Below are 16,024 nucleotides of genomic sequence, written 5' to 3'. Positions count from 1 at the left end.
TTTGATACAATATTCCCTTTGCATTTTCAACATTTTACTACACTGACCTAGTTTACTCTAGAATCATTGTTAAGCGTGTAGATTTTCCAACTCAACTCAAGTTACTGGTAAGCCGTACCTCTGAAAGAGGGTAAATAAACCCACACATTGTTGGATTTTTTCCAGAGCAGTGACTTGAGCTAAAACCCAACAGCATCTTTCTCTGACAGGCAGCAACTGGAAAGCACTTGATCATTTGAATAACTGTCGTGTGCATATGGACACAGGTGAGAAAATGTCCGATGGCGTTTGAGCTCAGCTCAAGGGAGTCAGCACCACTGATCTGTAACAGCTGCCCCCACTTAATGCGTTTCCTTGTCACTGTGACAACCGTCTGTGGACAAACACAGACGGAGGATAAAAAGCTGATCAAACTGAAACGACTATGAACCAGCAGAGCATACAACAGGGCTTCAGGAATAACAACCATTACCATCTGGTGATATTATTCTGTAGCTCACTACTGCTCTTTTAGATCTAGGATGCTTTGAAAGAGGAAGTTGTTAAACAAGCAGTCCACTGTTTTAAACAAAGGCCTGTTCATGGTGGGGGGTAAAGCTTTTACAGGTTACAAATGTCAATAGCTATGCCAGGCTCTAATAAGTCGACATCGACATTTGCAAAAGCTGAAGTAATTTACTTATCCATCCAAAATGAAAGACTCTTGCGAGTTACAAAACAATACATTGTCAATGTTGGGTCACCTCTCGGTTCAAAGGAAGCCTGCCATCTAGTGGAACCACAGCAAACAACTGGAGGTTTGTCTTTACCTGGGCATAACCTGAATCATTTTATTTTCCACCAATGCTACACATGAGGCTTAATATGTAAATACAGTGTAAATACACTTGACATCTGTCAGTCACTTACAGGGGTAATAATTCAAGAAAAGTCACCTTACTGGATGTATTTATTTAGGTTTCATCAGGTTGGCTTCTTTATAGGACATGATACAGACATTTACAATCTGAAAATCTTTTGGGCTAAATATGGGACAATGAAAGTTTCAGTTGAACAGTGATCACTACTTACCTCCTACTGTGGCAGATGCAAATGTGTGCTTGTTTCCCTGACAGTAACTGTAGCTACACTGTGGTGAGCTCCATCAATGGCAGTTCCAGAGTTATATAAACACACACAGTCTGCTGAGTTTCAGTTTCAGTTTCTGAGATTCAAGGATGACTGAAGTCAGGGTCTTATAACATATTTGACATGAAACATCACTGAGGGTTCTTGAGTTTTTCCAGATTGGCACTCCTGTCCTTAAACTGCTGCTGTCTCTGCTTCTTAAGAAGACGGTAGGCCTCCACTACTCTCACCCTCTCCTCCTCCATGATTCGCTGTCGGGCCATGGAGGGCTTGTTTGTTGTGACCGCCGTTTGGCCGAGGAGAGAATTGAGGAGCAGCTGCTTTGGTGCCTTCTGGGATGTTTGTAGATGAGAAATAAACAGTCAACTTGTTACTCAACCATAAAGATCCCCAACATGACATATAAACAGATCCAGCTCCTTAAACAACACATCCAAAACAATTATACACACAGGAAAAACAATATATACACACACACCTCAATGAATTAGAATATCGTGGAAAAGTTCATTTATTTCATTAAGTCAATTAAACTCATATGGATTCATTACAAAAAAAGTGAAATATTTCAAGTCTTTATTTGTCTTAATCTTGATGACTACGGCTTACTGCTAATGAAAACCCAAAAACCTGTATCTCAGAAAATAAGAATATTACATAAGACCAAAAAAAAAAAATGTATACAAAAATGTCGGCCTTCTGAAAATAATGTTCATATGTATGCACTCAGTACTTGGTAGGGCCTCCTATTGCATGAATCACTGCATCAACGCGATGTGGCATGGAGGCGATCAGCCTGTGGCACTGCTGAGGTGTTAGGGAAGCCCAGGTTGCTTTGATAGCGGCCTTCAGCTCGTCTGCATTTTTGGGTCTCGTCTCTCATCTCCCTCTTGACAATACCCCATAGATTCTTTATGGGGTTCAGGTCTGGCGAGTTTGCTGGCCAATCAAGCACAGTAATTCCGTGGTCATTAAACCAGGTCTTAGTACTTTTGGCAGTGTGGGCAGGTACCAAGTCCTGCTGGAAAATGAAATCAGCATCTCCTTAAAGCTGGTCAGAAGGAAGCGTGAAGTGCTCTAAAACTTCCTGGTAGATGGCTGCAGTGACTTTGGACCGACACCAGCAGAGGACATTGTTCCCCAAATCATCACTGACCGTGGAAACTTCACACTGGACTTCAAGAAAGGTCGATTCCGTGCCTCTCCACTCTTCCTCCAGACTCTGGGACATTGATTTCCAAATGAATTGCAAACTTGACTTTCAACTGAAAAGAGGACTTTGGACCACTGGGCAACAGACCTGCTCTTTTTCTCCCTAGCCCAGGTAAGACGCTTCTGACGGTGTCTCTGGTTCTGGAGTGGCTTGACACGAGGAATGCGACAGTTGTAGCCCATGTCCTGGATACGTCTGTGTGTAGTGGCTCTTGATGCACCTACTCCAGCCTCAGTCCATTCCTTGTGAAGCTCCCCCAGATTGTTGAATGGCCTTTTCTTGACCATCCTCTCAAGGCTGCGGTTATCCCTGTTGCTTGTGCACCTTTTCCTACCACACCTTTTCCTTAGACTCAACTTTCTATGAATATGCTTGGATACAGCACTCTGTGAACAGCCAGCTTCTTTAGCAATGACCTTTTGAGGCTTACCCTTCTTGTGGAGGATGTCAATGACTGTCTTCTGGACAACTGTCAAGTCAGCAGTCTTCCCCATGATTGTGAAGCCTACTGAATCAGATTGCGAAACCACTTAAAGGCTGTTAATTAGCTGATTAGAGTGACACCGTGAGTCTACAATATTGAACTTTTTCACAATATTCTAATTTTCTGAGATACTGATTTTTGGGTATTCATTACCTGCAAGCTGTAATCATCAAGATTAAGACAAATAAAGGCTTGTGTGTAATGAATCCATATAATATACGAGTTAAAACATTTTAATGGACTTAAAGAAATAAATGTACTTTTCCACGATATTCTAATTTATTGAGATGCACCTGTATGTATGTATGTATATATATAAAATAAAGCACCCAGCAGCAAGGGATAGTCTAGTCTCCAGAACTAGAGGCATAGTGCTACGGGTGCCATGCAAATGGATAAATGTAAAGTAGCTTTGTAGAAAATAATAAAAGCAGAAAAAGATGATTCCAAAGCATAATCTACACTACAGATTTACATCATATTTAAAACACACACAAATTCAGACTGCGCAAATGATAACATAACCTAGCCAGTAACTGAAATGCAAAACAAAACAATGAAAGAAAAAGGTCTCCAGTAAAAGGAAAACCCTACAAATAGCAGATACTAATGTATGAATACAAATGTAAATTGTACATAAGGCCATGTTATAACTGCACAGCAGATTACCTGAGATTTTATAGGAGCTTTCCTGGGTTTGGCGCTGAAAGTCGGCGGGGCCATAGAAACTTCACCAAAGGGAACATGATCTACAAGATAAAGGCTTCATTAATATCAATATACCATTTCCTGCTTTCACAATTCTAATAAAAGCAGCATTTATGGATGTTTTTTTCGATGATGGAAGTAGCAGAATAAGTTGTAAACAAAGCACTTAAATGCCTTATTAATTGTCATGGCTATAAACAAATCCCAACAGGCACAACATTAGTATGAGTAGAACTGTTGGCTACAAAATTGAATCAATAATTCCATACAGACAACTAAAAGCTTGGTAGAGCTTCGTACAACTGCTGTTTGAGTGGTAATCATTTAAAGTGTCCTCACTATAAACAACCACCTCCCATACAGTAACATGTAGTCAAATTAAGTCAGCCTATCAGCCCTATTCGTTCCCTTTTAAGTTTGATTCAGTAAAATAATAATTAGTTGTCCATAAAAGACTTCCACTTTGTACATTTCCCCTCTGTGTGACGAATAATGGTATTCTGATTCTGAAAAGAGGTGTCTTGTTTGATTTTTCCAAAATGACCATAGGATAATTCATCAAATTCAAAATGCTGCTCCCTAAAACCAGGAGAACCGACTTCCAGCACGCTTGAGAATATATGCTTCTGTCTCAGCAAGACATTACAGAAAGCTTAGGTACAATTTACCTTTCTGATAAACATGCAGAATCTAAAGCAATAGGATCCAATAGGTTTTTAGGAAACAAGCCACTAAAAACCCAGTGAAACTGCAGTGATGGAGCCTGACGATGTTGAACTCGAACTGGGACAGTTACAGAAACTAAAACGGCTCTCTCAGATTCTTCTTACCTACAAACATCTCTTTTTCGATCTGGTCCACTTGTTTGTCCAACTTTTTGTGCTGTAGCCTCTGTAATCTGAGTGTATCATGTCTGGAGCAAAGACAGCACATAAGATCACATACATTAAACATTTATCACCCATGAATTCAAATCACCATCAGTCCATCTTTTTTTGTAATTCACTGTTACCATTGTCATTTCACTTAAAATGTCTAACAATTACGAATTTTAACTTAGATAATGCCAATATATAATACTTTTACAGTACAAACACTGCAACACATAATTGTATTGTTTGCATTTGTGTTGCACTTGTTTCAGGCACATGAAATATTACTTACACAACATCAAAGAAGACTCAACCTTAATAAACAGGAGGACAGGGTTAAGGGCTTTCCTTCATGAATGTCTAATACCTGCACAAATAATATACATAATCTGCTGAATTTATCACAAATCGAATTGTACTCACTCCTTCTTTTTCTCAGACTTGCCCCCGTCTGCGGGCCTCTCTTGTTTGTCGGCATCCAGCTCAGGCTTTCTGTCGACTTGGTTCTTGGTGAGGAAGAGGACATGTTTGGTCTCATTCTCCATGCGCCGCACATAGGCTTTCTCACTCTCGCACTTCCCCCTCTTGAAATGTGGGACAGGTATATCTCCACTATGGGGAACCTCTGGTATACCTTCAGAGCAGATCAGAATGAGACTCGAGTTTATTGCCAGGTACGTTTACACATACAAGGAATTTGCTTTGGTGTCTGGTGGGGAAACCATAAACAATAGACAACAAAAGTTGTAATAGTAAGTCAAAACTCTAACGATAATAAAAAAGAGAGTATTTAGAAGAAACAGTTTTGCATTAATCGAATAATAAAGACAATTATTTACACCAAATGTTTATTTAAATATAAAAAATAACCTTAAGAGCTAAACAACGTAGGAAAATGAATATAATACGATATATGGCAAACATCAGTGTATTATGTATATAGTGGAGGGCTGTGCAGACGTGTGTGCATAAATGTGCAAAAGAGAAGTTGGAAACAAACAAAATGCATTGTTCACTTGCTATAAATAAAAACAAGTAATGTTTACGTATGCATCACAGAATATGAAGCTTGCAACTCACTCTCTTTGGGCTTTTTGACCTTTAATTTCCCGGTTTTCATTCTCTGCTTGCTTTTCATTATCTCCCGGAGCTTAAAGGGGATGTGCTCGATGTGGTCTCGTTTGATTTTCTTTGGTCTGCCATCTGGTTTTTTCTTATTATCACTGATAAGACACGTTACAGTCCAGGGTATCATGTAGAAACATAAATGAATACAAGTTAGCATCTGGAAGCCATACACAACGCAGGTACGTGTCCTCAAATGAATACAAGAATGATGTTGACAAATTGAATCCCGTAGACAGCTAGCTAATGTAGCTAGCTAGCAGTGTATCTGTAACACAATTTCAGCCTTTTTCACGTTACCTTGAATGTTTTTCGCCCTTGCCCACTTGTTTTCCTGACTCGTTAGTTGTGTTCTTCTTATTCTTCCCCATGTTAACAACTTTGTTTCAATGCATTACGAAGTATTTTCACAAAACAATAACACGTGTGGAAGAGCGTGTGTTAACCTTTAACCTACGAACATCGACTTCATGTGACAGGAAGTAAAGAGCTCTCACTCTGTACGTTATTCCCGATACCTTGGTCGTTTGATTCTCTGTGAGACTCAACAAATACAAAAATAAATAAACATTTTACAGATGAGCAGTATGATTGGTTTTCTTAAAGTTTTTAAATGACTTATAAAGCTGTGCTGATGCTACGATATTTAATACAAAAAGACTGCGGACGTTTCCACATCCATAAACAGAAACTGATATTCCAGTCTTTTATTTTAGAGGCAAGCATTATGGAATAAACGATCTTTGCTGAAAAAGTCGTCCTGGTTAATATATCAGCTGGATTCAGTCTGCCAACACTAGATGGTGTCGTTGTTGTATTTTGTGCACGCAATACTGCAAAGAGCACTACTATAACAGCATAAAATGAAAACACTTGTACGTAATACGTAGCTCAAAATCACTTTAGTACAGTACATGAGCAAATGCCCTTTAATTATGATTTCATTATTAAACACAATGGATTTCTGATGGCACAATAACTTGAACATTATTTAATTTGTCAAGGTAGAATTTATGACAAGCTTTGTATTGAGTTGCAAATTCAGCATGCCCTCAAAGTAATCTGATTACAAAGCTGCTGTTAAGCCTAAAGGTATCATGGAGGGTTTATTAGTAAAGCAGTTGTTGGATTACAGAAGCCTTCATCGTCTGTACAAAGGTCTGTGTTTCTATAATAAGTGTGTTTGTGAGCATAGTAGGAATGTTCATTTTATATCAGTTTTTCTAATGGCACAGCAAAATACAGAGCTGTGGAAGTGGATATTTGACTTAAACATATTTCAATTTGGCCACAATAAAAAAAACTGTGGTATTTTAATGCATTTCATCATTTTGATGAGACTTGATCTGTCCCTTGCAGCTCAAACAACAAAAGTATGAATTTGAAAGTGGACCAACCTGAGTTGAAGACTGGCAGCAAAGCTCAGAGGGCACAGGGGCGTCATTGGGAGCATCATTTAAAAAGTGTATCATTTGTAAAAATACCACAATTAAACTTGTGATTTTTTCCCTCCCAGTTTTGAAGTAGAGACCCCAGTAATGAAAAGGCTTGGCACTGGTAAGAATGAGCCTCCCAGTTTGGCCTGTGCATCACAGAAAAGTAAACACAATCACACAACTTTCTTTTCTGCCTCGTGATTTGGCCTTCCAGATATCACCATAATCTATCTATGGGAAGCATACAGCCATCTTGACCTACAGAAACTGGCTCAGTATGGTATAGTCTCTTCATTGAGAATTCATTTTTCATATTTTCCCATCTAGATCATCAAATTAGCCTTTTTAATGTGAACCACAAACTAAATGAACAAAGATGTCTGCATATTTAAGATACTGTTTTCTGACTATTTTGTTTTGGTTTTGTTAAAGTATATTTTATTTTAAGACTCTTAAGATGACATTAACGTTTCTGATGCTGAATGTCTCTCAATACAAAGCTCCTATCTTTTCCTCAATCTAAATTTAGTAATAAACAATGCTTTTTTCCAGCATTACATGACTGGTTCAATTAAATGTTGTGCTGTTTCTGTGAATTCACCGCAATAGTTTAGAATAGTTTGGCATTTTGGGTTGTTTGCAGCAGGACAGATTAGCACAAAAGCAGGGGTAAACAGGTTTAACTATGTACTTCTTCTGATGTAGGACAGCTTTTTAGCAGAGGGAAAGTTCTGTAAATAGAGCAGCTGGTGTTCAAGTCTTACCGTTCCCTTGTCCTGTGATATCTTTAAGTTTGTAACTTAAATAGTTATTCAAACTTGATAAATAACTGTATCATTTAGTTTTCATAACTGCAGTAAATGAAATCCTGAGATATAATAACTTTCCTTTTTCTTTTAAAGTCGTCTTAAAACTATTCAAGAAGGCCTTGTGCTCCCTTTGAAGCTTGGCTTGTTGGGGTCCTGACACTCAGTTTGGAAACCAGTGGTTTCGGTGAAAGAGTATGTTTTCTACAAATTAGAAACAAAGTGGAGATCCACAAACAGGACACATAAAAAAAAAACAGACAATAGTTATCATATTACATGTACATTTTATGCCAATGGATGCTTTCTAACAGACGCGTTGAGATAAACAGAGTTAGAATCTGGACTCCTACTACAACGATTCCAACTGTCCCTATCAGGCCCTCGTGCTGCTCAATCCAGCGCGAGATTCCTCCCAGACAGCCGCCCAGGAAGATCACACTCTGAGCACTAAACTCATCCAGCAGCTGGGCTCCTAAACCACACTGAGAGTTCCACACTGTGCCGTTCTCCAAAGGATCCACACAGCATGTCGCAGGGACGCCACAGGCCAGCACTCCTGGAGCTGAGCAGTTGTAATATCTGAGGAAAGGTACAAATATCCAATTATTTTCAAAGCATGCCAACATCAGGACAAAAAGTTCATGATGTACTTTTCATACTGAACTTGTTTCCCCAAGTTAGTCACCCTCTACTCACATGTTGAGTTCCCAATCACGGTAGTTATCTGCCCCACAGCACTGAAGATTTGTCTGAATCTCGTCCGTGATGAACCTCAGATCCAGGTCATCCTGATAGTGCACCATGGCAGCTAACATCCCTGAACGCAGGTAGCTTCCGACCTGATCTTGTAGACTGTAGGCGACAATGCCTGCCAGCACCTGGGCTGTGATAAGTGCCAGCACCGCTGCAGAGAACAGCTTCAGTAAAGAGCAGTTCTCTCTTAAGGCGCCCACACAGCCTGACAGGCAGAGCAGAGTCAGCACAAAGCCAAGAGTCATAAGAATCAGCATTGGGTCAGTGCCGATACTGCCTATCTTTTCCTGAGCAAACGACTCTTTGCTGATGAGACCCCACATCCCTAGGCAAAGAACCACCAGACCCAGAACTGTGAACACCAGATTACATAGGAACAGGAAGTATTTGAGGAAATAGTCCGTAAAAGAATATCTGTAGTGGGGTTGGTTGCTTACTAATACACGGCTTTTGTCATGTCCATTGTCTGGTCCAGTTTGGTGAATTTCAGTGGTAACATTGTCAAGCTCCTCGTCGTCTTCTATTGCAGAGCTCACCTTTGAACACACAGGAATGCAAATAAATACAATAGTTTTTCAGGACAATGCTGCCTCAAGCATTTATCTACATATCAAGGTACTCAATATTCAGAAAGGAACTAACGCAAGTTACTCCTTACCTTTGGTATAAGGGGACTGTACTCATTCTGTGTGGTGTCCCTCCTCGACCACGGCCAAAAAATCCTTTTTAGCCCCAAATATCTCCTCATGTTAGAGACAATTCTCCCTCTGCTTTTAGCTGGTCAGAAAGACACAAGCTTAAGTGGAGCATTTGGGGAAGAATTCAGTACAGTATGAACAGAGTAGCATGTGAGCTGAGGTGGAGAAACCATGCAGTGTTTAGCCTCTGGCTGCTGCGAGCTGTGGGATTTCTTCATCATGTGAGAGTCACAGTGAGGGGATTAGACGGTTATCAAAGCATGTGTGAGGGACTCACACACACAAAAGTGAGACCAGAACAAGAGACTTTTGAAATGGAAATGGCAAGATGTTATGTAATTATTGGATAAGGGTACTGCACCAGAAGCTGTTAGAAAAATGCCTTATAAAAAAATAACATCTGCAAAGTAGATAAAAAAACCCTCTAAGAACAAACATAAACAAACAAAACAGATGTGAATGAATCATATTTAAGAACTGTGAGCAAGAAATCTTTGTTATTTTCTTGGCTTTGAACATTTATACATTTTAACCAACTTTGTAACCATCAATACCACTTGTGCTAAAATGCAGCTATAGATTGATTAATTACATGTATTGTTCTAACCATGCGTATATTCCATATTTTTATCATGTTTGCAAATTTGGTCAAATGTTTTCTGTTTAAATGTTATATTACAAAAGCATATTAATGAGTGTGTAAATAGCTCATCGGAGTGACAGCAGAAAAGCTAGTGACCAAACAGACATATGCTATTATGAGTAAGATTAAGCTTTTCTCAGCACAGCGAGCAAATCTGCTTAGTACATGTAAAGCACCGTACTGTACGTCCTTTTCATGGCTGCAGTTTTGCAGCAATTTAAAATAGGTATGGTCAGTACTGATGTTAATGTGATTATTTTCTTATAATCATTTCAATAATCATTTGCACATGCTAATTTTGAAACCTTTTATTCTGGCAACGAAAATGCTGTTGTGATCTAAAGTGACTGAAGGCAATCAGGCCCACTGCCAACTACACAAGGCCTCATGGCAGATACATATGGGGGGAGATCTTTAAAAACATTCAGAGAATGAGCAGAAGAAAGATAATTGTTCAAAAGTAAAATGCAGCAACATCTGCCTAAAACAGACTTGCAGTCATGTGACTTGCTAAGACATATCACGGTTAAAATCCTTGTGTTTTCAGGCAGTCTTTTAACATAAGTGCAGATACAGTTTAACCATCGTCTCATAGAGTCGTTTTGAAATTATATGCTACAGTGAGTCAATAACAAGCAGCGTGTGCAAGAGAAAATCTGAAGTGAGTAAAAAAACAGAAATAGGGAGGCCTGGTTATCTCACTATCTGGCTCTGCAGGTCAGCTGCTGTCATTCTTTCCTCTGGCTGAGCTGGACTGAACTGCACAGAGCTGGAAGGAGGTCAGCCTGCTGCTGCAGAGTGAACCTGATTTGTGACGAAGTCCAGATGGGGCTCGAAGGCTAATAAAACTGGACATTAGTGCTGCTGTTTCCATATAAATGTGAATAAATTGAAAAACAATCTGAGCTTCCAGATAACTTTGTAGTTTGGAAAAATGTTCACCCAAGGAGCTTACAACAGTTTTGCCTTCTTGACATTTCACACTAATGTGTATGTTAGTGGGTCTGCAGGTACACATATGACCTGTTATCAATGATTTAAAGATACAAAAACTACATTCACTCTAGATATTTGTAATAATAGATGTTATGCAACTGTATGCTTCTACAGTAGTTCATTTGATATCTTAGGCAAATATGCTGTTCTCTAACATGTATCTGACAGCTGTTGTTTGTAGTTTTACAGTTATTAATAAAAACATACAATCAAAACTATGGGATATTGTTAAAGATTATCTACCAAACCTATACAACATTAATGGGTTTTGTTTTCGTATTGTGTATAAACTGTAAAGCCCCCTGAGATAAATGTAAAACTTGTGATATTGGGCTATCACAAGTTTTACAATAAGTCTTTAAATAAGCTTTGATTGATTTATAATGCTACGCTGTGTGGTTAATCTGCACACATTTCTCTCTGCTATTACACATTTTGATATATTGTAGGGGAAAATCAATGAGCATTGGCAATCGAAACATAAACAATGACTAGCATATACTGCATACACCGAAAGACAATGTTGTTACTAATTCTCAATTTATTGTGACTTGTTGCTGAAAGAATGGATTACCCGTTGAGTGTTAGATGTCTTTAACAGATCTCATAAATCCTGTTTCACTGTTTATACATTCTTTGGGGTGAAAGGATTCAAAGAGCATTTAGTTCCCATACCTTGAACGGAATCCAACTCATTCTGTAATATTGTCAGCGCTGAAAATACATGGATGATATTTATCCTATCGAAAGAGAAGGCAGTAAAGTATTTTTCCTCTGTGGGATTAAACTTGGTGCAGATGGCAGGGACCATTGCCCAGTCAGATTCCTTTCTAGCCGTGATTTGCTCAACTCTTTTCATAGTAAATCAATACTGACTGTACACATCAGCACAGGATGCAAGACCATTATCTATCTTTTCAATGGAAATAAGAGCTGATCTGGAGTGGATCAGAGTATGTCTTGTGACAAAATGTATTTCATTTCAGAGCTGTTAAGTAAACGCTATCCTTTTTTCCCAGTGTGTTTAAAACAATGGAGCAAAATGCACTCTTGTGATTGAGATGTGTATGCTTATTTTACTTACAGTTGCATATGCCTGCTTAAACTTTGTAAATAATATTTATCTGTCCTCCTCCATCAGCATTTAGATCATTGCCACATAAATTATCTAGACACATGAGGGGTAGATTAATGTCAAACTGATTGAACTGATGGAGTAAATCATACAGCAACCTATTTGAATTGTAATATGTCAGCTGTGTTGTTGTGAGGGAATATCTCAGGGGCTGTATATTTACACAGTTTATTATTTATTCAATCCATTTTTAATAATAATATAAAAAAGTGGTTCGATTCCCTTATTTTAGCTTCATCAAGTGCATATGTGTCCACGGGTTTTGATAATCCCTGACAGTTCAAGGGACCAGTGCGTCAGACGTAGTCCAGATGTTGAGCAGATTGTATTACAGTAGGCAGTAAGAATGCTATATTGGAGACGTACAGCTACATCAAACACCTCGTCGGGATTAGAGTTTAGGGAGTGTAGATGCCCTAAACCACACACAGCAGCTACAAGACATGCACAGGCTAAAGGAAGCATAGATAGGAGATTATCAGGACCCCCCATTCAGGGTCTGTGGGTTATTTATCATTGTAGCAGATCCAGAGGTCTGCAAGACACATCGGAAAAGTGTAGAGCACGTGTGTCTTCAGTGCTCCACTGAAGTGGGTGGGAGCAGGTGGGGGAACGGCTCTGGGAGATGAGGGAGGCTGTTATAAGTGAACGCTACCCAGGTCATGTTTTCTCAGTGTGTCCCTGTTGAAGGACTGTAGCACAGTGTGATCTCCTGCTGTTATTTGTTGTTTACTGGAAAGACCCCTGCACTACTTCACAGAAAGGTATAGTAAAACCCAAACAAGAGTAATTTTAAGTGTAGGTAGAACAAATTAGAACACATTTTCTCAAATTATACTCAGAATATGTATGCAGTCATCTGAGGGACAAAAACTATTTTTTCCTAGGATTGAAAAATAGGTTGATCCTTTGCAGATTCAGCTCAGTATGCTAAGTACAAATAACTTTGTATCTCACTAGGAGTTCTTGAAATGTGTGTTAAAGGGCATGTGTTCTTACTACCTGCTACTGCATGGCTTTTCTGTGGTGGAACTCAGAGAGTTAAAAGTAAAAAAATTAAGTCTTAAAATTCTCCATTAATGTCCCTTGAGTAAAATGAAATCAGTGTTAACTGCAAAATGTTCTTAAAGTTAAAGAATAAAAGGACTTATTTTGCAGATATACACATAAACGTAATTGAGTGGAAATACATAGTAGGATTCCACTACTGCTTTCCTATATACCTGTTTCCCAATAGCACCCAAACCTTGTATTTTTTTGTTAGGTGAAGATGAAGAGGATTGCGGTAATGCTCTGCATGATCTTAACATGTGGAGCTCAGAAATGGAAGCAGGAAACCTCATGTTGGGACTCTAAAGGTCAGGGAAAATTCATTTTGTCATTCTCAGTTTTTCACAACCTGTGAATCCTAAATAAAGGTGTTTTAAAAAATAAAATAAAACACTTAACTTAAGATTCTGTTTGGAAAGATGAACACTTTCCCCTACTCTGCACTTCAGCAGGACACACAGATGGCAAGACTTGTTCCAATTTGACCCAGGTACTGGACAACTGGAAATATGCCATTTTGACCCAAGTAAAAGATCTGCTGATCAATGACCACGCTTCAGTCCTGCCTGAATACAACAGGTGGGTCACAAAGGCTACTCACTGTAAATGATGTTGCTGGGATTCTTTAACAAAAACAAGGAGAGAAAACAGTCTACATGTTGAGTAAGAGTGAGAATAACAACAGCCAGTGATGTCAGTGTGCTTTTAAAGATTTGCAATTTTCGGCAATTTGAATTTATATAACTTGCTTTGCTCTGCATATGACAACTGAACTATCAGAGCCAGTAAATGATCCCATCCAAACAAAGCCAACTGAACTTTGTAAATGACCTCACTATGGAGAATGTGCCAGTTGGAAATGTTTCAGTATAAATGTTCTGTGTATTGTGTAATATTATGTTTTGATAATTTCCGTGTTTTGGCTCTTGGACGTGATACTTACAACTAGTAATTGACATTCCTGATCAACCATATCAGATGCAGTGCAGGTTTACTGCATGTGAACTTTCCTAACTGTATGACTATATGACTTCCGATCGTTATGTCTGTTACCCTGATGTTTTCAGCATGTGTTGGGGCTGTTCCCACCATGTTGTGACTTTCTGTTCATGAGCTTTTGTTCTGTTTATGTAAGTAAACAATGTTCCTATTTCACTTCAGCTCATGAAAAGACCACATTGTCAAAGCTCAATCAAATAATGAAATCATTTACTCACTTGTTCTTTCCTAAATGTCCTTACATGTGTCCAGGATCCAGCCTCTGTCAGATGCCCTGGGAGACCTCTACAGGCAGTTTAACTCTCTGAAAGATGAGCTGGGTGCACTCACCTCAAAGTTTGACAGTGTGGAGGGTTTTGTGGATGACCTCAAACAGGGCAGGTTTGCTCTGCCTCAGCGTCCCGTACAGATGGTTCCCCCCGGTGTCGGACTGAGATCTCCACTTAGAGCACAGATGAGGCCTCATTACAGGGGGACTATCAAGGAGCCCACACTTGTCAGAGCGAGGAGAAGAGGGCCACAGTGACCTTAGATCTTTCAGTGTTATTGTATCACAATAATTAATATCTTTATATATTAATCACAAAGGTTTGTATAATATAAAGACTGGCTTTTGTCATGCATGATGTAGAAAAGACGATTTTTAAATTAATTAAATGTTGTTAAATGCTAAATATTTCCTTTCCCTACAAAGTCACCTTTAACCACAAGATGGCAGCATTCACTAAACTTATATTGGCTGTCATTATTGTATTAATAATTGGTCATAAAGAACGTCTAAATGTAGTTTAAAGTTGTGATATTAAACTGTTTATTCGCATAGAACAATTATTTTACCACGGTTGTTTGTATTTTAATTATTTACCCACATTATTATTAAAAATGTATTAATTTGCAACATGTATTGACTTGACTTGATACATTGTAAAAGAACAAGACTTATTTAGCATTTCCATTTATTGTTTTTAACTCTAGTTGTTTAAAGTATAATTAATTCACTCACAGTTCAGTGTTGTTGAAGTTGCCATGCAAGATGCCGGCCCAACTTCTAGAAATGATTTGTTCTTTAATAGTTTTAAGCCCACATGTTGGGCTATCAGACAAATGTGACATGTCAGCAGAATAAGCCGGGGTTGACCTGCTGTCAGCTGTACCCAATATAAAGTTCCTGAAAGATAAGCTATAAGCTTTGTATTGTTTTCCTGTTTAGCCTGTTTATCCTACTTATTCTAAATCGACCAAAGTAAAATCAAGATTGAAGGATTTTTTTCTGACAACATGATCAGAACATTATTAGATAGAACAATAATTTTACCAAGGTTGTTTGTTTTTAAATTATTTACCCACATTATTAATAAAAATCTATTAATTTGCAACCCTGGTGAGCAAAACTGTTTATCTGTTCATCGTTACTATGGACTTCTCTTTTCAAAAGGCAATATTGAGAATAATAGGTTCAGATATTTTTACATCATTTTGATTTGTCTTCAAGATCCAATAGATGAGCACTGAGAGCTAATTAGTATCCATTATGAAGATTTCATTACAAATGCTCTGGTTTTAGCCAGACTGTTTTCAAAATGTAACAAAAGAAGTTTTGGTCTGATTTGACACGCTTCAGTGGTTAACAGATCTGATCAAAGCAACTACTGAGTCTTCATGCTCCATCAGTCAAGCATCACATCTATACTCCTCCCTCTGTTCCTTCCAAGGACGCACCTGTAGGCCTCATATCCTTATTTATAGCTCCATGTAAATGAAGAGGTCAAGTTACAGCTCTGTGTAAAGTAAGATAGAACTGTCTCTGGAAAAACATTGATAGTGTAATTATAAACATTTGGTTAGTCTGGAAAAGGTGTAAGCAAAATGTTTCCAAAAGTTATAAAATGTATATACAGTATATGACATTAGTACCAAATTATTAAATGGGAAAACAAAAAAGGTGGATTTGTTGAGATTATTACATTATTGTGTT

At 38.4% G+C, this 16,024-nt stretch overlaps 3 protein-coding genes across 6 annotated transcripts; 1 reads left to right on the top strand and 2 right to left on the bottom strand.

Moving 5' to 3' along the window:
• Positions 1-931: 931 nt before the first annotated feature.
• Positions 932-6,025, bottom strand: ccdc137 (coiled-coil domain containing 137). Its single transcript, XM_063904760.1, has 6 exons — positions 5,831-6,025; positions 5,486-5,628; positions 4,829-5,039; positions 4,364-4,446; positions 3,495-3,574; positions 932-1,460 (listed from the first exon to the last, which is right to left on the bottom strand). The coding sequence occupies exons 1-6, from the start codon at positions 5,899-5,901 to the stop codon at positions 1,260-1,262; spliced, it is 789 nt and encodes a 262-aa protein (XP_063760830.1). The 5' UTR covers positions 5,902-6,025; the 3' UTR covers positions 932-1,259.
• On the top strand, positions 5,574-15,425 carry si:dkey-282h22.5 (uncharacterized protein LOC107988040 homolog). Of its 4 annotated transcripts, none has more exons than XM_063904764.1 (4): positions 5,574-5,712; positions 13,265-13,358; positions 13,503-13,629; positions 14,302-15,425. In XM_063904764.1, the coding sequence occupies exons 2-4, from the start codon at positions 13,271-13,273 to the stop codon at positions 14,573-14,575; spliced, it is 489 nt and encodes a 162-aa protein (XP_063760834.1). In that variant the 5' UTR covers positions 5,574-5,712; positions 13,265-13,270; the 3' UTR covers positions 14,576-15,425. The 4 variants fall into 4 exon arrangements, with proteins under 4 accessions (XP_063760834.1, XP_063760832.1, XP_063760833.1 ...); XM_063904762.1 differs by having other exon boundaries at positions 5,575-5,712; positions 13,500-13,629; XM_063904763.1 differs by lacking the exon at positions 5,574-5,712 and adding an exon at positions 12,608-12,764.
• tspan10 (tetraspanin 10) lies at positions 8,048-9,411 on the bottom strand. Its single transcript, XM_063903766.1, has 3 exons — positions 9,187-9,411; positions 8,472-9,064; positions 8,048-8,354 (listed from the first exon to the last, which is right to left on the bottom strand). Exons 1-3 carry the CDS (start codon positions 9,274-9,276, stop codon positions 8,048-8,050), a joined length of 990 nt encoding a protein of 329 aa, XP_063759836.1. The 5' UTR covers positions 9,277-9,411.
• Positions 15,426-16,024: the final 599 nt, after the last annotated feature.

The sequence above is a fragment of the Eleginops maclovinus genome, chromosome 16, assembly GCF_036324505.1.
Source record: "Eleginops maclovinus isolate JMC-PN-2008 ecotype Puerto Natales chromosome 16, JC_Emac_rtc_rv5, whole genome shotgun sequence".
NCBI lineage: Eukaryota > Metazoa > Chordata > Actinopteri > Perciformes > Eleginopidae > Eleginops > Eleginops maclovinus.
Note: the sequence above shows the minus strand (reverse complement) of the source record. Positions and strands in the feature narration are given on the sequence as shown.